General features: G+C 39.4%; 1 protein-coding gene across 5 annotated transcripts in view; it reads right to left on the bottom strand.

The window, feature by feature from the left end:
* cacna1c (calcium channel, voltage-dependent, L type, alpha 1C subunit) overlaps positions 1 to 24,386 on the bottom strand; it is a 147,822-nt gene extending 123,436 nt beyond the window's left edge. For 4 of the 5 annotated variants that reach the window (XM_042402933.1, XM_042402934.1, XM_042402936.1 and 1 more), the window contains exons 1-2: positions 23,957 to 24,273; positions 14,526 to 14,631 (exon numbers count right to left, since the gene is read on the bottom strand). In XM_042402933.1, the coding sequence (XP_042258867.1) occupies positions 14,526 to 14,631; positions 23,957 to 24,171 (321 nt within the window). In that variant the 5' untranslated portion in view covers positions 24,172 to 24,273. Of the gene's footprint in view, positions 1 to 14,525; positions 14,632 to 23,956 lie in introns of all 5 variants that reach the window. The other variant, XM_042402937.1, reaches the window with a different exon arrangement.
* Between the last annotated feature and the right edge of the window lie 1,334 nt (positions 24,387 to 25,720).

Raw genomic sequence — 25,720 nt, 5'->3', positions numbered from 1 at the left:
GAGGGAGGTCGCTGTCATACACGCACATGCACGCACACGCACACGGAGACACACCTGATAGTTGTCCTACAAAGCAGGAGGACAGGAAAAGAGAAAGGTGATGAGAGAAAAAGACAGAGGAGAGAAAGAATAGTAGGGAATGAGAGATAATAGGTGTGGTCAATGATCCAGATACTGTAGCTGGCACAAATACACATGGAGTATGTGAGCTGTTGGCTGAATAGACACAGATGAATCCCGGATAGACAGCACATAATGCTCTGTACATTTAGCTACCATGTTAGTCATGCAATGTTAGTTTCAGTTTGGCTTCACAACGTTAAACATAAGTACACTAGACAATGCAAGCTTTTTTCCTAATGCAATAAAAGCTTTTCATCCCTTGTGTTTCTTATATTTTGCTATGTATTATATATGTTCCAAGTAAAGTCAGTGGTAACACAAAAAAGAAAAAAAGAAGAAAAAGTCAAGTCAAGTTTTATTTATATAGCACCAAATCACAACAGAAGCTGTCTCAGCAAACACAATATCTGCATTTGTGATGCAGCTGAAAGAGCCCATTTAAATAACTAATAACTGAAAAGTTGCTAATTAAACTTAAAAGAATGGCAAACTGGGTTTTGCATGTTTGTGCCCGTGTATACTTTCCCAAGCATACAGAACAAGGGCAGCAACAACCTTGTTTTTATATTCCTATTTTTGTTTGTGGTTAGTCTACCAGTTATATTCTCTATAATCCATTATTAATTTAGTCTATGAAATGTCAAAAAATAGTGAAAAATGTCTACAACAATTTCCCCGAGTCCAACAGTCAAGAAACCATAAATATTTACTGTCATATGCAACAAAGAAAAGCCAAAGAAAAGCTGTTTCTCACATTTGAGAAACTGGAAGCAGCAAATGTTTTGGCTTTTTTGCTTGAAAAATGACTGTAATGATTAATAAATTCCCCCCCCGAAAAAGATTAACTAAGTTTGTTTCCATTGGGTAATTGTTTCATCAACTAATTCTTTTATCTCTATACAGTACCATATGTGTTTAGATTTATTTCACTGGTTTCTATTAGTTTCTCTTTTGAAAACACTTCTTTGTTGATGTTTTCAATCCAATTCTGACATCTGAGAGTTAAATACTTATTGGCAACTGTTTCCATTCAATAAACCACCAAATTTACAATGGCCTTTATATGATGTCCATGTATTCTTCCTGTTTATCTTTCAGGTTTGATGTCCCAGGCACATAGCTCATGAATGCAATGCTTTTGAGCAGCCAACCCGTCAGATGTCGAAGCTCCCTTTAAAGCACCACAGAGGAGGTTTTCAAAAGTGCCAGAACATATGCCCTGGAAACCGGGTGACATCAATATATAGTATACCCAATTTGTAGTTAATGGGGTGAAACCTGCAAAAGCATTGGTCTCCAACTATGCTGCCTGTCATAAAATGACACAGTCTTTTCAATGCACATCGATTCCCTGATGAACAGATTTTAGTGAACGCATATGAGTGGAAGCAGCAATTTACAGTGTGAACAAGGCCACTTTATTGATCATGACCAACCTGCCTCCCACTGGCCTCTCAACAATAAACAATAAAGACCTGCAAGCAAAAGCTAACTGATATTCATCTTTTGATGTGAATTCACTATTACACTGTAGATGAGTCATCACAAGAATAAATAAACACTGGAGCTGCTGTCTGCATGTCAAGTGGACCTAAATGATGAATGTACAAAATTTTTAGAAATATCTTCTTGATATTGTGCTGTAGCCCCCTTAAACAATTCACATCTTAATTATCTAAAAGCTTTAAATCCTTTATGTGCTTCTCTTTATCTAGATCTCCTCCTTTGTGCTTGGTATAGATTAATGAGGGAGATCAATAAAGGATAAGGGCCTTTACCTGGATTCACCTCATTACTGTATTTAATTAAAAAGCATGTGTCACTTCCCTATGTTATACTTCCAGGGTATATCTCACATGCACACACACACACACGCAAACGCACACACTCACACACACTCACACACACACACACACACACACACACACACACAGGAACAGTCTGTCACATGTTGCCACCAAGGAAGAAAACGGAAACATCTGTTTCTATGGGAACCCAGCCCTTTGATGATGCAGGCAAAACAGGCAAACCACACTAGCACAAACACACACACACACACACACTACAGAGCTCTGCATCATAATGACACACCTTATCAACAGCCAGAGTTTCAACCCAGTGTGTATATGTGTGTGTGTGAACAATCACCTTGAATGTGTATGTGTGTGACAGGGAGGCACAGAGAGCCAGAGTGTGTGTGTGTGTGGCTGCCAGATCCCAGACCAGATGGCTAAATGTCAGTGAATACCTCACCGACATGACTGCTAGTTCTCCCTAACAGAACCAATGCACACTGCATCATAGCATCACCTACTAATTCAGTGAGCGAGCGAACTGGAAGGGATTTCAGATATTTTACTCTCAGAGCGTCTAGAAGGCTTCCACAAGCAGGAACAAGACCATCAGTTCAAAGGTCACAGTATAGACAAATTTATACTGTAGATCGCTGGAACTGGAAAAGGTCTGTTAATGACAAGTCTGCTTCTTTTGCTGTAGCCTCCGGATAGTTTTTAGTTTCTATTACTAAAGTGATCAGATTTTGCATTAAGCTCAGCACATAGATTGACTGATGGGGGGCCTTTTAGCTGAGGGTGTGCAGTTTGCTTTACTCCTCCGGAGATCACTCCAGGCTTTTATGGCTGGTCAAATATTAGTCTACACAAAAAACACACACACATGCACACGCAGAGTACACATTACACCTGTTAGCCACCCTTAATTTGCCCAAAGATCTACTATGCACTTCCATTACCTTTGTTGCCATGACTCTGATGTTTGTATGTATGCACAATTGGTTGTGTGTGTATCCTGGGGATGCCAGTGATGTGATGATCCTAAATATACTGTAAATCTCCCAGTTTTATAGTATAAAGTTAGTAGGTTGAACTGACATAGACATAGGATATAGTATAGACAAACATTCAGCACATCTCTGTATCTGGGTATAACAAGCAAAGAAGAGTAAGCTTATAATACTTTTCTCCTTGTTTCCTTTGTATCCAAACACACAATGATGTAATGGACATACTGCAAATTTGATTCATATGCAAAGAGTCAAGTCATACTTAGGAGAGTGAACTACACATAAAACACCTGTGTCTAAACAAACCTGAGTGGAAAGTGATGCATGTGATGGTCTCATACAAAAGAGCACAGATGTGTAATGACTGACAGAGCATATAAGAAGACATAATAGCTACAATAGAATGGAATAGAAAATAATAGAATATAATAGTGAGGAGATAGGAACAATTTCCCTGAATGTTTTGACTAAACAGACTAAAGCAATTCATGTAATAGATATTGTTTAAGGTTTTGCTTTTGCTTAACTCCACTAAAGTTTAGTATTCTGTAAGAGCTGCAGCTATATCTGCGCTAAAAGAGGGGTGAAGATGGAGGTACAGCTACTGCTATTACCTCTTTTGTGCCGTACAGCAATCTAACACATCATATCACGGGAGCATACAATCTGAAGTACAGAGCTAAAGTACAAAGGCATGTAGTGGCTGCCTTACTTGTCAGCGATGGTCTTTTACTCCTGTCATTGTCCTTGACTAAAACTGAGTGCTGAGGCTAAATTCACATTTCTCCACGGGGGTTTACTAAATTTAAAATAGAGATTAAATTTCAAACTTAACACTGACCTCTGCACTTGAATCTGAAAATGTTCCACCACCTGTTCACCCATACATTATTTGATTTTATGCTGATTCATTGACTATTACTTCACCTCATCAGTATATCTTTGATAATCTGACATCTGAACATGTATGTCATGTCATGACATATGCACAGTCTCTGCCTGTCTCTGTTCACTCTGTTCCCTCCTGAGGTTTTGTTTTTTTTTTTTTAGCTCTGCCCAACGTGAGATAGCTTACTGGCTGGGGGGAAAAAGGCTGCCTTGAACAAAGCCATTAAGCTTAAGTCAACTGCATTTGCCATAATAGCAAACTTTGACAAGAATGTTTCTAAATGAAATGGGGACATTAAGACTGACATTGCTCCCTGTGGTAAGTCTGTACTGAGAACTTTGAGTTTCAGTGATGGACAGAGACATTACTCCCTCTTTCTCTCTGTGTGCTCTGTGGGAGCTGTAATGTGGGTCGATGTGAGGCAGAGGTGGACACTTTTAGCTCAGTAAAAATATCCTGTTCTATCTCTTTCTCTTCTTTCTCTCCCTCACAGCCTCTATCTCTTTCTCCTTTACCACTGGCACATCTGGAGCTTCATACAAATGTTAAAAAAAAAAAAAATCACCTCAGCATTGCTAGCCTCTTGCAGACAGTTACATAATTTTAATAATTCTTTCCTCAGCATTGGGAAAACTTTATTTTAGTTTCAGGCTCATTTAACCTGATTTAACATGAATTGCTTGCCAAATTAGTCCATTGCCAAATACCATTGCATTATCACGCAAATCCCAATGCACATATAGCACATCCACAGAACCTATATACAGTATTTCCTCCCACACAGGAATGCACACAAATACACACACATACAAATATACAAACATAGCTCAGAGATCACTGTGGTCTGGTATGCAGGTTTGGAGTAAACTGGGGGCGTAAGATGGGACGATTTCCAGAGAGCGGCCATGGCATCATGGGATACATGCCTGGGACAGCATTCTCACAAAACCCTAAAAATATTGATTTTATAAATACTGGCAGACACACACGCAAAGGCACTCACAAATTATAGGTACATATATGTTTACTTTCCTCTCTTAAACAAAGAAGAAATAGATTTTTTTAAGGCACAAATATGGAGAAGAGGGGTGTGAAAAGGAGAGACAGAAAGAGGGAGAGGTCAGAGGGTTTGTGTGGAAATCGCCCTTTCTTTATCACCAGAATGGGACTATTAAAAAGCAAGGGAGGAGGAGAGAGGGAAGAGGAAATAGTGTTGTAATGAATGTGGTGCCACAGCTGCCATCATTTAGTCTTATCTTTTATTAGAGGTGGAGGAGAAGAGCAAAGGAGAGAAGAGAAAGACTCAGAGAGAGGACAAGAGGGTAAATACACAAATTCTTGCATATTATGTATTTTCAATTTAAAAAAAATAAATCAACAATCATATCACCAAAGCGGAATGCTAACAGAATGTTACCCTTTAACCATATTGTTTCTGGTTAACAGCCATACCGATGAAATACTTCCAAATAGTGAGAGAAAAAATAGTGAGCAACAAAACCTTCAGTTTCAATCAGAGTATTTTTTACGCTTATAATGTTTTGAGTGAAAAGGAAAGTGAAAGAAAACTACAAAATGTGAAACAAGTACAAATAAATAACAATACAGGCTGACATGATCACTTCAGCAAATACAATAGTTCAACTTTATTGTACACTTACCCCCAAGTCCTTGAGGGTATTCACTATAATTTCATCCATCATCAACCACAAAATATTGCTAGACCGACTGGAAGACTGGGACTTTCTGGTACAGTACTAAATTGGTTTGAATCCTACTTAAAGGACAGGGACTACTTTGTGTCATTAGGTAATTAGACATCTGAATGGACAAAAATGACATGCGGAGTTCCCCAAGACTCCACTCTAGGGCCTCCTCTATTCAACATCTACATTCTCCCATTGGCTCAAATTATGGACAACAAAATATGTTACCATACTAATGAAGACGACATACAAATTTACATAACCATACCACCAGGGGACTATGGTCCAGTACAAGCACTGAGTAAGTGCATTGAACAAATCGATGATTGAATGTGCCAGAATTTTCCTCAATTAAAGAAAGGCAAAACTGAGGTGATTGTTTTTGGAGCAAAGGAAGAACAATTAAAAGTCAGCACTCAGCTTCAATCGGTTAAAAACCACAGAACAAGCCAGAAATCTTGGTGGACTAGTCATGGACTAAGGCCTGAATTCAACACCCACATTAGGACAATTACAGAGTCAGCCTACTATCACCTTAAGAACATATCAAGGATTAAAGGACTTATGTCTCAGCAGGATTTGGAAAAACTTGTCCATGCATTTATCTTAAGCAGACTTGACTAGTATAACAGTGTCTTTACAGGTCTCCCTAAGAAATCGATCAGACAGCTGCAGCTGATTCAGAACGTTGCTGCTTGAGTCCTCACTAAAACCAAGAAGTGGATCACATCAGTCCAGTTCTCAGATCTTTACACTGGCTTCCTCCTACCTGTCAAAGAATTGATTTCAAAATACTACTGTTGGTTTATAAAGCATTGAATGGTTTATGGCCAAAATACATTTCTGATCTTCTGCTATGTTATGCACCATCCAGACCTCTCAGATCATCTGGGACAGGTCAAAAATAAACATGGAGAAGCAGTGTTCAGTTATGCACCACATATCTGGAACAAACTCCCAGAAAACTGCAGGTCTACTGCAACTCTCAGTTCTTTTAAATCAAGGCTGAAGACTTTTCTGTTTGATGCTGCCTTTTATTAAATCAAGCTTGAGGTTTTTGGTTCATTTCTTGCCCTGCACTGTAACTTTTATTCTTGTATTTTATACCTGTCTTCTTCTATTTTAGCTTGTTTTTTGTTTTGTCTATTCTCTTAGCTCTTTAATGACTGTTTTTAATTGTATTTAAATGTTCTTTTATGGTGTGTTTCTTTTGCACTTTGTCTCGATGCTTTTAATGTTTTATGTGAAGCACTTAAAATTGCCTTGCTGCTGAAATTTGCAATACAAATAAACTTGCCTTGCCTTGTATAGTAATAAAACATCTAAAAGCAAATATCTTATCAGATAGGGGACCCTGGTACAAAATCTTATCAAATGGGGGTCTGTGGTCTAATTTGTGTCAGTTTAGGGGTCCTTGATGTGAAAAAGTTTGAGAACCACTGCTCTAAAATACCAACCACGATCCATTATCTCTTCCATGTGGTTGGCCATTAGCTCATGTATCAGAATATTGTCAAATGCATTTTTGGTTTTCACCAGTAGATAAAAGCCATTTGTGTTGGTCATATTGGCCAACACAAACGGCACAAATGGAGCAATAACAACCTGCCTAGTACTAATTAATTCAAAGCTTATTTATTCAATTAAACCTCACTGATGGAGACATTCCTAATTCCCATTTTAGGAAATGTTGCAAATGACAAAATGACGAAGAATAACAGAGGCTTATAGAGATAATCTGGTTCAGCAGAGAAACTATTCAACTTGCCATGTAGATTTTATGATTTTTTCCCATGTTTAGGGTTCATTTTCAGTTACACTGGAGCCCTGCAGCAGTTAGGAATCATTATAAAATGGCTCCAAAATATGGAACCAACAGAGCACAAACCAAACTATAGTCTGGAGCGGTAACTTTTAAGTTGAAAAGCACCAATGTCTCTAACTGGGGTATTTCTTTTTCCCTGTGGGAGCTGAAAAGGGGAACAGAACAGCATTTATACAGTAATTTCCAAATAATGACTCCCCCGGCTATAGCATGGTTGGAACTTGTACTTCAGAAAGCTTGCAAGAGATTTTATGTTTCCCATATGTGTGGGAAGGCCTACTGATGTGTACAGGACCTGATATGGTTAGGGCTGCAACTAATGGCTACATTCATAATTGATGTGATGATTATGAATCGATGAATCGTTTAGTCTATAAAACATCAGAAAATAGTTGAAAACGCCTTTCAGCACAATGTGACATCTTCTTATTGCTTGACTTGTCCAACCAACAGTGTAAAACCAAAAGATACTCAGTTTACAATGATATAAAACTGAAAAAAAGGAGAAAATTCTCACATTGGAGAAGGTAGAGCCAGATAATAGATGGCATTTTTCCTTGAAAAAATGACCTAAACGATTCATTGATTCTCAAAATAGTGTCTGATTCGTTTTCTTTCAGTCGAATCAATTTCTTTCAATAGTTTCAGCTCCGGATAAGTACTGAATCATATTAATCTCTGTCTGTTAATATACTGTATACAGTACATGTGTACATTCACACAGTGTAGTATACTAATAAATGCATCAAATTCCACTGTAACTATTGAGACAGCAACATACTCAAGCACTTCGCACGAACACACACGCCCTTCTCCAGATGCACGGTGAGTAGCTACATTCCACCAAGTCTATTCAGAAGTGCACACACACACACACACACACACAAACACACACACACACACACACACACACACACACTGTCACACACCGCCATCACCACAAGAAAACAGACCAACATTGTTTAGATAAGTGAACGTACAGATAGATGCTGATCGTTCCTCTCCATCTATAAATAGACACTCCTAGCAACCAGCACCAAAGGAACGGCATGTTAACTTGATCCTCTAAAGCAGAAATGATGCGGAGAGGACGAGAGAAACACAAGCACAGACAGACTCCAGGCGATGTTTGCGGCAATATATGGGTAATGGAATCAATATTAGGCAGTGAACTTTAGGTTATTTAATTTTTTTTGGATGAAATTCGACAAATCAGATCAAAAGCAAAACAAAGAGGCTGGTTCTGAGGTAAAATAATGTAGATAAAGAAAAAACACCCAGAAACACAGGCAGACAAACAACTTTGTCTTCAAGCCCCCCTCCACCCAAAAATGTCTTATTGTTAGTTCACTTAGATGTTTGACCTTCACTGTGGAGAGTGATGTATGTGTAGAGTTTGACACAGAAGGCTGTTTTCAAGTTTATCTGCTGAAGGTTTCTTTGTGCCCACTTTACAGTAAATCTGAGTTTAAGGCATTAATGTATGATCATGAATTTGTGACATCTCAACTAGCTTTGAAGCTAATCATGGGACTATATGCAACAACTCAAGTGTTCATGAAATGTGGATATACAGGGAGACAGTAGGAGACATCTTGTGTCTAGCAGTTTAACTTCTGAAATGGACAATATTTGTATATTCATAGACGACGTATTTTTGCCTCTAAGTGGCTATGCAACTGAAATTCATGTGTGTGTTTTTTTTACGTCTCACTTCTCTTGCCTGTCCTCGTCATTTAGTGTCAGCACCTCACAACACGGTGAAAATAAACATGGAGGAGAGCAATGACAGCGATGGGGGTCAATGGAGAGATGAGGAAGTTTCAAATTAGCTGGACATTTATGGAGAAGCTTCTTATACGAGTCAAACTGGAAAGAACTTATCATAACCAAACCTTTTTTTTTTAGAAAAACTGTTGTTATTATTGTGCATGTTACCTTACATTGCACTTAAATCTGTGCATGCATGGCAGTTTAGGACCTCAACGGTCACCAGAGTCAGATAGGCTTCATGTCACTTACAGACATGAATGTTAACCATCAACACAAAGAGATCAGATCTGAAAAAAAAAATTTGTAATGTGAACATAACTAAAGATCTGTATTTTTCATTAAGGGAGAATGGGTAGATTTTTGTATGTTTTAATAATTTCCAAAAATGCAATAATACAAATTACTGCATGTCTTAAAACATTGTCTTCCAAAAGGACTTGTATGGCTGTTGGAAGTTGAAGATATGAGCTTTGTTTAAGGTCTGGTTATGTTTTGGCAACTAAAACTACTTAGTCAAGGTTAATCATTAACTACATGGTTAAAATAAACCAGTGTAGCCTGTTGGTAGGAGGTGAGATGTTAACAGCAGTCGCCACCCTGGTCTCCTCACTTGTAGGTTTTGTGGAGGTATAACAACGACACCCTATTTGTGCCTTTGCTACTGAAAGAGGACAGTCATATTCACACAACCACAGCCAGAGGTCCCTTGTCAGGAAAACACAAACATATGTCATTTCAAGTATTTCAGCAAATTACCAGTGTTGTTTGTATAACAAGAAAGATACATAAAGATAAGATGTTGAGAGGTGGAGCTCTGTGTGTGTGTGTTATGATGGGGTCCATTACCTTCTAAAGGGTGATTAATTGACTTAAAGGTGTTCACTGCACATGCCTACTGCAGAGTCAGAAGCTAATTCGTCTAACAGTGAACTGCCTGTCACCTACCCCTGGTACACACACCTTGTTGCACACAAATGAATGACTGTGAACAACCATGAGTTCACACGTTCACAAATGATGCACAAACATGGGTGGTGCTGTTCAAACGTATACACACTATATAGAAAATCAAACAGACCTGAATGCGCACACACACACACACACAATATCACACCAACATTATCTCAGACCTCAATCACTATGAATCCTATTAAGCTTCATTATTGCTTAGGGGGTTTGGCGTCAGACGTGTTTCTCTTGATCAATCAGTGTCTAATCAGGTGTATTGATTAGCTAATTGCTTGGTTATGACAATGTTATTCTGTCAATCTGAAAGCATCCATATTGATCTGATTAGAGGGATGGATGAAGGGAGAGCAGGAGGAAGAAAATGACTGAGAGGAAAAACAAGGGGAGAGGAAACAGAGAAATAGACACTAGAGTAGAAAAAGATAAAGCTGCCAGAAGGGAGTGAACACAAGTTTTTCACACTTCATATTATACTTCATGAAAATTCAATTTTTCCTTTTTTTTTAGCAGTGTTGTTTCTGTGCTGAACTACCTAAAGTGTTGCATATATTTCGTTCCTGAGAGAAGAGACTTTCTCACACTTTGGTTCCTACCCATCTTTCCTCTGTAACCAAGGACAGATGAGGAGCATCACTACGGATACCATATCCATGACAACCTCTCCCGCTGCTATTATTGGGCATGTCGTCAAGGAGACAGAGCGGCACATTATGGGATGCAGACAGAAATAGAAGTCATGTACTGGAAGCAATACAACAGATCTCTGGTATTACATAAGAAAGACTTGTGCAAATCTAATGAGGGGGTGCCATTGATTCTAAAACTCACACATAGGTTCAGGGGTAATTATATAGAGCATCATCGAGTCCTTGATGCAGCTGTTTTGAGTACATGTAGATACTTTGTGAAAAGATACAACTTTGTTTATTTGAAAATGATAAAAACTGGAAAAAGGGAAGAAATAAAAACTTTGTGGGCAGGCAAACAAAACCACAAGGGGACAAAAAGAAAAGAAATGGCAAAAATACAAGGAGGAGGATGACAAAACAATGTGAAGTTACAACAAGGGGTTAAGGATAAGCTGAATAAAAACAAGTTCAAAAGCCTCCAGAGGTTCAAGCTCACATTATATTTAATGAGAGGGTTACCTCACAGTTTTTAAGCACTGAAAGGCAAAGGTGACACTGTAATGAATAACTTAAAATCTCTTATAATAGTGAAAGGATGGTGGTCACATTATTGGCAGGGTTTCCTACTGGTTAAACAGTAAGAAGAAGGTTGCAGGTTCACACTCAGCAAATGTCCATGATTGTTAGTGTCTTTGACCAAAACAGTGTAATCTGCTCTGAGTAAAATGTTAATGTAATGAGAATGCACTTACAGTCAGAAGTGTGATTGAGACTGTGGCAAATCAACAAATGGGAGGTAATATGGAGTGTAGCAGTCTTGGTTTAATTTCTCTCTTGCAAATACACTGAGTTAACTGAATAAGGTCAATTGTCAAAGTGAGTTTTCAGTTTGACTCCTTTAATGGAAATACATATATGTCCAGTACCAGTCCAAATTTTGGACTGGTTTCTCACTTTCTCATTTACATGGATGGGAAGTACTGTATATAAATGGAAAACATACTTAAATATTTACATTAAGCTGAGAGACACCAGAGCTGTCTACATAGAAGTAGACAGCTGCCACAGTATATTGAGTAACTGGATTTTGAGTGGAGCGTAATCCACTTGAGACAGCTGCTACAAAGTAGTAATGAGGTATTTTTAAAACCATTGGAAAATATTTTTTTTGTTTTGCACTTAATGATTAAATGTCAGCGTACAACATTAGATCACACACTTGACAACAACTGAGCTAAACCAGCTGATGCCACACACACAGTGCAAATGGCCTATTAATCAGCCTGACAGTTGTGCTACATTTCCCCTGCTACCCTTACAAAAGACCGCTTGTTTTAACTTGTATACTTGTTAATACCACACACATACACAAAAATGTACAAATAAACACACACACACACACACACACACACACACACACACACACACACACACACTCAGATACAAGTTAAACCATATACTTAAGCCTCTGATCCATCTGCACACTGCTTCCTGTCTGTCACAAGGTAATAAAACTAATTGACCACAGCTGTGGTGGTGGTGAGTAGGTTTGGTTGTGTGTGTTTGTGTGTGTGTGTGTGTGCATGTTCTAACTTTCATTAACTGTAGGGTCCAAAATAACACAAGAATAGAAGACCTGAAAATAGGTTCATTTATGAGGCCAAACTCTCAATGCAAGTGCGTACGTGTCTGCAAGCCATTGCCTCATGCTATACACATATACAATTTCAAAATGGCTAAGCGGGCAGCATTAAAATTCTCCCCACAGTGTTGACAGACACTGAGAGACAGACTTGTTACTACTATCTAGTCTAGACTATCCCGCCTGTCTTCGAGTTGTTGCTGAAAGCTAATCAAAAGTGACGAAAAAATAAACAAATTAGAAACTAAGCATTGTTTTTCAAAATTGCGATGAATTATCTTACTTATATTCCATGAGAAAAGTAATTATTTTCACAAAATATTCATTACCTGAAGGCGCACTTTAAATTCAGACTCTCTGAGTCACATTGTATTTACCATTAATTTTCGGGTTCATTCATTAGCTCTCTTCTTATAATTTCAATATTTCTGGCATGATTGGAGGGCTGAATAATACAAGTGGAATCTTTTCAAAGATATGAAACCAATGAAGAGCTTAAATAGGTTAAAGAATGGCCTGAATTTTTCATCATTAACTGTAATGTGATCACTGACACCCAATCTGTAAAGCCTTAGATTGGCTCTGTTACAGGAAAAAGGATTGTAATTGCAGTAACACATTAATGTATGTATGCCCTCCTACAGTATTCAGAGAGCTGAAGAGAGGCAGAGAGAGTGGGTGATGGACACAGATTGAGAGGATAAAAACAGCTGTCCTCCTTCAGTCCTATTTACTCTTCCACTGACTCACTCATATACTGTACACTCTGATACTGTATCATTTAAGGAGAAATTAAAGGGTGCATTGAGAGTAAAAGCAAATGGAAACAATTGTGATTTCTCCAATCAGAGATGAAACCACAAAAAAAAAAGTCCTTGATAGTCCTTTTGTGTGGTGATGTGACGCCTGACCTTTCGAAAGTTTCTAACAATGGATCCTTTAAATGTTGACATGAGAGCAAGCATATGCGAGCACATACACTACCTAATAATTATACTGCACCATACACGCCGGAGCATTAGTAAAGGTGACAATATCATTCTTAGAGAGTAGGAAAAAAGACAGACAGAGTGGCAGATGTTACATGACCTCAGAGGGATTAGTGTCCTCCTCACACTAATACACTGGCATACATCACACACACACACACAGATACGCAATCGTATTGGTTTATAGAACCGCAAAGCAACACACTGCTTTACACACACTATCACACCCTGATAAAGCAGCCAGGTTTAGGTAATTAGATAAGAGGTTTGGCAAAGAAGAGTCAGAAAAATGGACTGTTCCTTCAAAACATCTGTTGCTCAAAAAAATGTCTTTGTTTTGTAAGATGTATTTATTTTACTTTAAAACATATTAAATTACTGTATAGTACGTTTAGTACATTAGAGCAGATGACATTTTGGCAACCGTAAAATCAATCCTCAATCAAAACAACTCAAGTAAGTCCACCCAAAAGAGCTCACAATTCCTCAATCAAAACAACTTTTTTCTCCTTAGCCAAAATATTCCTGCTGCCAATGGGAAAATGATTCTTTGCCTTTGATCAAATCAACTCACATGGCTTTATTTGATACAACTCAAGAGTCCTGAGTCAAAATAACTCAAACCCTCCATTTTCTGCAGGATTCTAAGTGGATCATAATAATCAATGACTCTGTGGTGTCCAAACAATCATGGAACAAATGATGCTCAAAGCAGGTATTATTCAAGTAAAACCCTGTTTATTTTCCTTTCTTAGGTCCCACTAAATTTCTTTAATCTTTCTTGCTCCAATCTTTATGTCATCTAATCTCTTTGTCTTTCACCCTTTTCACTTGATCCTCCCTGTCTCTCACCTCCATCAAGCAGTCACAGCATCACACAGCATCCCCCACTCCTCTCAGATACATGGCAGCAATCACACACACACAGTGAAATTAGCTGGAAATGTGCAAATGACACGCTGCTCAGTAATGCTAATTAACAGCAAAATCTGCCGATGAAATATTTCATAAATCAACCACTCAACTAAGAACATGTGAGTCAAGATAGCGTATCTCCAAAGGAAATTCAGATGCTCAAAAACACACATCCTACCAAGAAATGGAAAAAAAAAACAACCAACCAGCTTCTAAAATCAATATTCAAATAAAAAACAGTTTAAATATGTGCACTACTCACCAGATTGGAGTTGGTGGCATTCGAGTCATCCTCAGGGAAGGGGATGTAGACGGCTAAGGCCACACAGTTAGCAAAAATGGTCATCAGGATGATGATCTCAAATGGTCTGAGAAGAGGGTTAAGGAAGATACACACCAGAACAGAGAAGAGTACACAAAACAAAACAGCAGTGTACAGACATGTCAACTTCCTAGTGTTTTATAGGTTCCTAATAACCAAGACCTGACATAGAGTAAAGGATAGAGTATATAGGTCCAGGTAGGCTCTATTGCTGTGGGTCTAATATTTGTGTGGGACCCAGCAGACTCACTATCAGCTCATGTGATGCCTTATAATCAATCACTAAAGAAGAGAATCTCAGATAGCTGTAGCTGTTAGACAGTTTTCTAACAGCTACTTCTTTATTTGTCTTTATTTGGCAGCACATCATGCTTTTGGCCAGTGTTCTCTCTCGATTTGGATCTGTTGGGGTCAACCACATTTTTGATTGAGTCTAATTATCCTCCGGTTTACTTCAGACCAAGTCTGACTGTCCTCAGATCCCTTCCTGATTCAGTGTCTTTTTTGAAATATCAACATAACATAAAGACTCTTCATATCAGGCATGTTATCTTTTACAAAGAGGTATTTTTAAACAAGCTAATATACCCTTACATAAGCAGAGGTATATATACACACAGCAGAGTGCACAACCCAGTGTACACAATGAGAGAGATCAAAGCTGTTAAGTTTGCCCTTTTGTTAACAATAAGACATATTGGGTCACTTAGGAGTCTCTTTGTGTGCACATGGGGGCGGTGGGGGGGTAGAGAGACAGTGCATGCCCTAATATGGGTGCAGTGAGGAGCAGGCCTGTCGCGTGGAAGACAGGATGTGGACGGAGAAAAGAGTGAGAGCGAGATGGAATGAGAGAGAGGAGAGACACAGTGGGTTTTTATTTGGAACGGTCCTTGAGAGGGGAGTGACCTCATTATTTTTGGCCTCAGAGAGATAGAGAGAGAGAGAGAGAGAGAGAGAGAGAGAGAAAGAGATAAAGAGAGATACAAAGTGAGAGAGCGAACTGAGAGTGGAGAGAGAGTGAGTGAGGGAAGGAGAGAATGTGAAGGAGAGATAAAGGAGGTCTGGTTTTCATCAACACAATTACTAACTGCCACTGCTGTCACCTCCACCTCTCTTTGCTCTCCCTCTGCTCTCTCCTTTAATTCATTCTTTCCTTCCTTCCTTCCTTCCTTCCTTCCTTCTTTCCTACAATTCCTTCCCTCTTGGCTGCATGTCAAAACTGTCTTGACTCCAGATCTTGTGGTATAATATAAACAGCACTGCATTGATGAGCTGCAATGTCAGAACATTGAATCCAAAGGACAAACTATAAGTTATTATATACCACGAATGCAGGCTTTTTAAGTTTTAGACCAAGGTTCAATCACTTTCTGCCTTGAATCTTTGGCTTTGCTGGGCATCAAATTGAGCGAGGTTTTGCGAGTGGGAAGCCAGTGAGGGATCACGTCTGTGTTGCTGCACTACTATCACGACTGCTACTAGTTGGCTGGAGTGCATGTGCAGAGGGGGTTGGATATGGGTGTCCATGCAACAAGCAATCCATATTTTTAACTGCATTACCCTACATCTATAATGAAACTTTGACAAAAATAAAATATCACAAGATGTTCACAGTGATGGATTACTCTACGTATCTAAAGCAAATTTCGACTGTAAATTTTCACAGTGCAGTAAAATGAACAGGAGCCAATGGCTGTTTGTAAGGTAAGGTAAATGCATTCCACACTATGCTAGAAAATAGTCTGCTCTAAGTGTACATTGCTAACATTGTTACTTTCAATTGCACAAAAACAATCATTATTTTGCTTGAACAATTTGATCCTACTTGCATACTTGAAATTTACATCAGGAGGCCTTATATGGTAGCTAAAGTACACAAAGATTAACTTCTTAGTAACTCTTGAGTCATGACTTCAGATTTTTATCATCATTACATTTATAAATAGGCACTGTAAGAGTCTGAGTCATTAATATAACAGATAAATTTGTTGAGTGACTCAACCATTTTATAACCTCAATGTGAGAGGAGAACCACATCTGCAATTTACTTCTTACTAGTGTAGTTACCATTCAAAACGTGCCGGTTTGGAATGGGCCAATTGTTTGGCCTCAGGTAGTGCTGCTTCAACACATAGAAAAAGTAATACTGTGGATGTCAGGTGTGAATGAGTATATACACCAACAACATGACAGAAACTAACATTCTATTATTATTCTATTCATGTATGTTAAGTACTGTAATTGTGAATTTTTTCTCATTTCAAGTATAAAATGTGCATCCTAAAATAAAGTGGATTGATCATATTGGGCTCTTTGATAATTTTTTTTTCTGTGGCTTCAATCGGATCATTTTAGTGGGTATGTTTGCTTAAAAGATTTGTGCTTATATGAGACATACTGATTTTGAACTGCCTGTGGGAAGTAGCCTAAGAGTCTGTCCATTCTTGATTAAAAGCTGTGTTTTCGCTATCTACTTTTCTCTTTTTAGAGCACGCCATGTGAAAAACTTTTCTGACTAGCTGTACAGCTCATGCTGGCTGTGCTCATGCTTATAATTTTATTATTATGGAGTACAAAAAATCAGAAACATAAATACATTTTTGGTGGAAACAACTCATACAGGGACTTGAGGGTTTAATGAACACTCACACTCAATATTTTCAGTAATTTCTTTGTCATTTGACTATTATGCATGTAATTTAGCCATTTCCAGTTAGGCCCTATGCAATTTCCAAATCATCAAATTTTATCCTAAGTAATAATATCCACTCACACTGATCCATATTCATTTCCTGATTTAGAGAACTGCTCCACTCCAGAGGACGGTCACCACTTCAACACCACGCTCTTTCCTTACTCCTAGACAGCATACCAGGACAACATACAGAGCTGAGCAGCTCGCTCTTTGCTTGTTTGTTCATAGTTTATTAATATTACATGTATTGCTTTTCCAAACGTGTTTTCGCTGTATACTCCACACTCAGACACCGAAGTAGGCGGCTCGCTGTTCGCTTGTTTGTTCAAAGTTTATTAACATTAAATGTGTCGCATGTCCAAGCATGCCATGTGAAAATACTTTTTTGACTCGCTGTACAGCTTTGATCTCGGGTTGTGCTCATGACATGCAGTCACAGAGCCCTGAGGCCCCGCTGCTGCAGAGCTGAGCGGCTCATTGATCACTTGTTTATTCAAAGTTTATTAATATTGCACGTGTCACATGTCCAAATTGCACCAAATTCAACACACCACTTGCTTGGGTCCCCAGCAATACAGTCACCAAGTGTGAAGTAGATCGGATGAATGGTTCTCGAGATATGCGAAGGACACACATACTTACAGACAGACAGAGTCCTTGCTTTGTAGTTAGATTTATTAAGATTTTTTTTACTTGTCTCCAAGAATATTTTGAAATTACCCAGTACGGTTTCTAGATTGAGTGATCAAACTGTCTGGACAAATAAATAACCAAGTCTCAGTTTAAATAAGAAGTGAACTTTACAGCTTTAACGATCTTGTACTACCTATAATCACACTAGCAATTTTGCTGTGTGTGGCCCCACTAGAAACAGAACTGCAATCCATTTAAGAACCTTAACTACTGTTTCAGGAATAGCCCTGCAGACAGAGAAACACGAAAAAAACGTATTTATCTTTTTATGGTGGGGCTAGTATTTTGTTTATGTTTGGATTAAGGATTGACCCTTTAACATCATCAGCCACAAGATCATTCAGCTCACTCAGCCTGGGACCAAAATGCATCAAAGTTAATCACTCACCCTTGTAGCGGGGGCTCATTAAAACACACTCCAGACATGCGGGTTCCACAGAAAAACAGGCCTGTGACTCACTCTGGGTTCCTGACCCATAATTTAAAAAACCCTTGAGGTCTGCTTCCATCAACATGATAATAAATCTACTGTCGGCTATACTTTTGAGAGCAAAACAACATTGGATGAAATACAGAAGGCCTGACTAAAGAATCAAACCATGTACCAAGCCTCTTAATAATATACATTCATCAGCATAACAATAGCAAATTATCCATCTTAAATGGCGTGACAGAAAAAAAATATTAGTAGTAAGGATTTGCCTAAAGCTAACTGGGGGGGATCTGACAGATATAAATAACAGAAATAATTAAAAAAAGAATTTAATCAGCAAACAGTTAGCGCAGCAGGTTACACAGCTGACATGATGCAGTATTCACCAGGGAGCTGCTGTCTGAGGCATTTTGGAATTTAACATATACATCCAGGATATTAACAAGATAACTGTAGATGCATACAACAAATTGTCAGACTGTGAGTGCATCCACATACACACTAGGATGCTGTTATTGCCTAAGATACTCCGCATTCAGCAGTTGGCTCATATAAACACCACATGCATTTCACAATAACACAGATAATCTCTCATCTTGACAAACCCAAAGAAGAGACCTGGGACATACTGATATTATCTGAGAGAGCAAGCTCAACACTCTGCTGTGTTATATTGAGAAAATATATCTGTTTTCCTGACTGAGTTGAAAATGCATACAAATAGTGTAACCCCTCATGTGACCTGATGCAATATATAAGCTGTTAGTAAGGAGACTGCGAGCGAGTGTGTGTGTGTGTGTGCACGTGTATAAATGCACTCAATGACACCTTTTCAAAACTACCACTTAGTGTGATTTCATATTGAGAACATGCTACTTAGATGTACACTTGCACCTGCTCTCTCTTTGTCTCTCACACTGACCTTGCAATGTACAGGTAATGCTTAAATGCTATAATTACACAGCCTGTGAAAGTGCTGTGTGTGTGTGTGTGTGTGTGTGTGTGTGTGTTTCAGTCTTTTATCATTTGTGTTTAAGTATGTGTGTGTTCTCCAAGGGTGTTTATGTGAGCGCGTGTTTGCTTGCATGTGTATGTGTGAGCTCAGACAAGCCCCATCGACCTGTTGAGAGCAGTAGCTGTTGTCATGGTAACAGAGAGGGTGGAAGAGAGGAAGATTTCGGATCAGCTATCTCTAGAGACTGAGGTACTCACAGAATACAGGACACACACACAGGCGTACACACACAGGCGAAGCCTATAGAATACAAACAGCACATAATTGCATAACTACAGGAATGCATGCATACAGTACACAAAGGCAACCACATACTAATGTTCAAACACATGCTGCATTCAAACAGGAAGGAAGGATAACTGAAGTTATGAAGGACATCCCAATGTACAACAATTACAGAAAGATTGGCAGATTGATGGGGGTTTTTCAAGATGAGTGAAGGACAAAATTTACTATAATTTTGCTACTGTTTTGCTCCTTCCTGCTCCTTCCGGCTCAGATTCAATCATGTTTACCTTTTTCACTCTTTCTTGTCTCTCATTCTCCCTAAGAGCTTTCTCTCTCTCCCTCTCCTCAGAGCTATTTAAATGAGTGATGGAGAATTGTGGGAAATGATGTGAATGCTCATCAGTCTTTGGGTAAGATTGTTCCAATGACCCTGTGGGTTTATACATCCCCCCCCTATTAATTTTCTTTTCTTTTTCAACATCAGCACAGCTTGACAGTTCAGTTTAAGGTGCACTTTTGACATCATGACTTTTGATAATTGATACAAATAAACATGACGATCAGCAGGGAGATTGCACGTATTCACCCCTTTACAGCGTGGAGGGAGATTGCAAACTCACTTGAAAAGGCAGAGTTGTTCCCATGGGAAAAAATAGTTTTTAAGAAAACATGTCCATCATGTGTGTGTAATGAAAAATTGCACATTGTTGTGAACGCAAGAGCCTGCTGTTTGCAAAGGCTGCAGGACCAAAGAGTCGAAATTCAATAAGAAAAATGTTGTTAATAGTTACAATGCTACTTGTGCGTTGACGTAACTGTTTCTGCATTTTTGTGTGTGTTTTGTTAGGGATAAGGATTGTGATATTGTGTATTTTTGTTATTTTCAACAAATCCATGAAAAGACCAAAACCAACAATATGTATGTCAGTCTCTTAATACTCCGGATCTTCCACTCCCTGTTTGTGGTACTCAGCCAGTCCATTGGACTTTGGGCTGAGTTGGGGCACTGTGGTTTTTGGCAAACTTTACTCAAACAGGAGTAAATAGTGTATTTGTTAAGGAATTTTCTGTGCTGGATAAAAACACATTTGCTACACTAGCAAGTGTTTATGACATACATATAAAATATATGAAATAAACTATGGTGTTCATCGGGGGCGTTGGCCGGACTGTTAACCATCAGGGGCTGAGCCCAGATTCTTTTCCATCAAAAAACTTTTAAAGACATACTTCTAAACAGACTGTCTCCATGCATTTTTTTTCTTGCATGTCAGGGATACACATTGCTTATAAAAAGGGGAAAACTGGAGCAGGAAGGAGGGTTTTGAATTTGATTTATCATATAATCTGCACATGAATATTCCAGTCACTTGGATGTCTCAAAGTTTTGTTTTATGGAAGCTGTGGTAACTTAACTGTCAGTATATGACATGATCAGAGAAGTTGGACTGGTCATAAAACTTGCCTCGGGTATTATCACTGTTTGTAGGATTACCAGACCAATAAAATATAAAACTTTATGGCTATCTAACACGAGACTAGGCTAATTTGGTCTCACTAGCCAAAGGGAGGCACAACTAAGCTACCTTTGCTAATGGTTTAGCTGGCTACAGTGCAATGCAAAGTATGCTAGCTGTATATAACTTATGCTCTGCTCATATCATGTTCACCTTGGAACTCGAGAAGATTTTTTGTCACTGCTTCAGCTTAAAACCTTCATATATCAATTTTTTCCTCACACTGACTGACTGTGTGAGCTAGCATTTGGCATAGTAACCCCATCAATTGAAGAATTGACAGAGACCTGTCAGCCAAAAAGATATGAACATTTCCACATATTTTCCTGTAAACCCTCTCTGATTGGTCTTGCCTAATTTCTGTTCACTGATGATACAAAATTACAACACTTCTGTCTTCTTTACTGACAAACCACTTAAAGTGGAGAATTATTCGGGGCTAAAGGAAAAAATCTTTGGGGTTACAGCTCCGAATGCCCAGGCCAGGCAACGCCTATGGTGCCCATGTTCATGGTGATGAAGAAACATATCATCCAGTTCAACAGTGTTGCTCATTGACTGTTTTAAGTTTTTGGACAATAGCAGCCTGTGGCAGAGAGGATTAAACTATATCAGGCCTTGTCTACAAAGACAATACTTGTTTGTTAGATCAAATCATCGATGGTTTTGATGATTTCATGGAATTTGTTGACAATAAAAAAAATATAGAACATCACCAGACTTATCTTTTGAGTTGGCTAAGAGAAAAAAATGTGGCTTTGCAGGTATTTCTGATTGGATGTACAGTATATGTTGTCACTGTTAATATTCAGAGCCTCAGTAGAAAGATGTAAAAGACGCTACGTGTAATTCCTTTAAAGCCCATTTAGAGGTCAGTTTTTGGCTTAAAAAAATGTATGATAGCTCACATTATGTGGGAGAGACCGACAGTATGTGTTGTGTACAATTATAACGAACAGTATTTTTCTATGGTACCTCATTATAGCCCACAATGTTATCAACTGTGATTTATTCTAAGCCGATCACTTCCAAATGCAAATCTTTACACACACCTCAACTTCACTGTCTCTTCCCTCACCAATTCGCCTTTCGCTTCTCTCCTCTCCTCCCTAATGAGCCCCCTATCCTCTCTGCCTCCCTCCCTCCTTCCCTTACTCATTATTTGCCCTCCCCCTGCTGTGTCATTTTTCTTGTTTACCTTTCCCATTCTCCCCTTGATCGCTCTCTCCCTCCCTCCTCAGCTACTCCACTCCATCATCTCTCCTGTCGACATCCATGTCCTGCCCACATCCCTGCCCTTCTCATTTCCCCGACCCCTCCTCTTCCTCTCCTTTTCCCTCTCTGGACTATGTGTGACTGAGTCGATGCTCATGTGGACCCCTCTCCTATTATAGATCACTTTGACTGTGACACTGACCATTTCTGTCTCTCTCTCCCTTTCTCTCTCTCTATCTCACCCTGAGGGAACCCAAGTCATTATGTTCTGCGGCTTAAAAAAGAGGGGGGAAAAAAGTCCAGAGAAGAGGAAGGGTAGAAAGGAAGGACGGGTGGAGGAACAGCAGGAATAAAGGGATTTGGACAGTCATAAGGGGGGAGAGGGATAATAAATGAAGGGAGTGTTGTGGAGATGGAGGATGGATGGAACATAGAAGGAATAGAGGCATGGATGGACCTGGGGGAGAGAGGATGAACGCGGTTGGAGCTGGGGGAGGAAGATATGCTGGGGAGAGGTGTGACGGAGGGGTGAAAATGACATAATTTATTTTATCCTCCTGTGAGGACACAAAAAAAAAAGAATGTAAGATGAAAGAGAGAAAAGAGTAAAAGAAAAAGAAGGAGGAAGGGGAGGAGGGATTACAATGAGTGAGTGGAGAGGATAGAATCACACATATTGAAGCCAGAGGACAGAGAGATTGATTAAGAAAGAGAAGAGGAGAAGGGATAGAAGAGAGAGAGAGAGGCACAAGGGAGTCATTCCTCAAAGTAACTCTGTTTAAAGGAGCAGGTAAACCTTATGGTGTCTTCAGACACTCATATGAGTTTCACTGCTGGATTATTTGTGTTTATTCGCCCCAAACAGACAAAATACGTTACTGTACATTAGCTGTAAGCCACCAACAACAGACTGTGTCTGAGGGAGTGTCCCTCTGTGTTTGTGTTCAGTTCAGCCTCTGACTGAACTCAGACCTCACCAGAAATTCCAGTTCTTTCCGATATTTCCCTCCAGTCTCTCTCTGTTTTCCCCCTCTCCTCTTCTCTCTGTATGTTGATGAAGTACCTTCATTAAGCCCTGCGATACGTGCAGATTTTTAGCTCAAGTTGAAACATTTTCAACTCACCCACATACATATTTGCGTCAATTGGCATCTTTGCATGGACCTTGTATGTCATCGCCCTGTGCGAAAAATTCACTTCACGTTCTGTCTCAACACAACTTTAGAGGTAAACCTTTTGCATTTTTTACATTATTCATCTTTGAATGGCGGTCATTCCCACTCGCATTAAGATAGAACATGTGAAAGAAGAAAATTTGTTTTGAAGAAAGGAGCTTTTTCGTTTGCCTGATTTATCCCTATCTTGTAAGTTCAAAATGAGGACAACATGTACCGCAAGAGCTTAAGAGGACAGATCCTTCTGAACATGTATCCTTCAGGCTATCCAACAAAATTAATTAAGAATGTCATCTGTTTAACCTTTATAAACATGACACTCTCTTGAAAGTGTTGAATGTGATTCCATATTGCAAGCAGTGTAAAAACAAACCTGCCCTCATGGTTAGTTAAAGGATACTTCCATTCTACGATGCTGATGCAGGCCCTGCGGATGGGGTTCTTGAGCGTGAGGCAGAGAAGGGCTCGCGGCGGCCTCGTGGCTGTTGTTGTGGTCTGTTTCTTGGGCTTGGAGCTGTAGTGTTGTCTCTTCCTTTGCGTGGAGCTTGCTGTGGAGATGGGCCCGCCTCCCAATCCAAGCCCCGCCCCTCCACCCGATGCGGCGTTGCCCATCATCTTCGCCTGCCGCGCGGCATCAATGGCTGCTTGCCAGCTCAGGGCCGCTCCCGGCGTGGGGATGTGCTCCGGGGCAAGGCCAACCACGCCCACCCCGTGATTGACCCCGCCCCCTCCTCCACCATGGTCTCCGTGGCTACCTCCGCCACTGTGCTCGTTGGTCAGGCCGGGGGGAGGAGGGCGAGGAAGGGGGGGAGGGGGAGAGTAGTCGGAGCCTGAAGTGGAGAGATAAAGAAGAGGAAGAGGGGAAAGAAAATTAGCAAACAACACAAGTCAGTAAACCTTCAAATCACTTTGCTTTAACAACACACTTGTTTTCTTGAAGTTTATACAGCGTTTCAATTTGATACAGTTTGGTTGTTTACTTTGGAGACCTCAAGAGTGTTGGAATTGTTGACATATCCGTTAGTGAACCCTGCATATTTTTCAGTCACTGAAGGGTCACTCCGTTGAACAGACCGATGACTCATATACTACCATCTGTTAAGCAAGTACAACAGAGCTAACTGAACACTGTTTAGTTCCTAAGCATATCGCTGTCCATTCAACATGAGCACAACACAACAGACCAGCAATTTACCTGCTGGATTAATGCTTAATCTTTGTGCTCACGTCTCCTTATCATTGTTATATATTTAATACACAATGGTATGGGATTAGTTTTTCTATGATTTAATCTTTCACAGAAAATATGCAGATTTTCCAAGATTGTTTGTTCTTATCAAATTTAAAAAATATTTTTTACATATTGTCATATGTTCCTATGTCATTGATCCTTGTCTAAAATCCAAAGCATAAAGAAATCATTTGCAGTTTAAACAGCCCTACAACTTTTAGAAGAACACAAAACACTGCCTTTGTGTCGTTGTTAACATCTTTATGGAAAAAGACATTTAGAAATGTCTCTAGTTTCGCCACCCCGGGACTCAACCCAACCACCCGACCGCCCGCCCAGGCACCGCCCCTCCAAAGCTGTAAACCTAGGGGAAACACTGTGTAATAATGACTCTATTTTTCAAAGACTAAAGATTCAGTCAGCGGGGTAAAATGCAGAGTCTACTCAAGTCTGCACAAGTAAGACTACAAGACTGCAGGCAACCAATACAGTGAAATAAAAGAAAACAGGAATCTTAGAGAGAAATAAAAGACAGAATTACAATAATCTCAGTGAGATTACATAGTTGTATCAGCCAGACAAATTGTAGGAATAAGACTAAGTGAGAAAAAGTAAAAGAGAGCGGATTATCCATACTGTATGCTTAGCCAGATTAAAGACAGTTATAATATCCTCTCAGCTCCCCCCCCCCCCCCCCCCCTCACTCTGACATCTGAACAAGGATTCTACAAACGCTCTCACCCTGCAGCAGATTACACGCTCTGTGAATGTGCCATTTTCTGGTTTAAGACAATGCATGCTAGTGTTACGTTTGTGTCAACAAAAATTGTTATTAACACGAAAACAAATCATGCAAATACACATGAAATTTTAAATGTTCCTGAGAATAGAGAATAACGGCGTTGCTTCATGGGAAACTGCAGTATATCAGTT

Source organism: Thunnus maccoyii, chromosome 23 (assembly GCF_910596095.1).
Source record: "Thunnus maccoyii chromosome 23, fThuMac1.1, whole genome shotgun sequence".
NCBI lineage: Eukaryota > Metazoa > Chordata > Actinopteri > Scombriformes > Scombridae > Thunnus > Thunnus maccoyii.
This window is presented reverse-complemented; position numbering and strand designations above follow the sequence as displayed.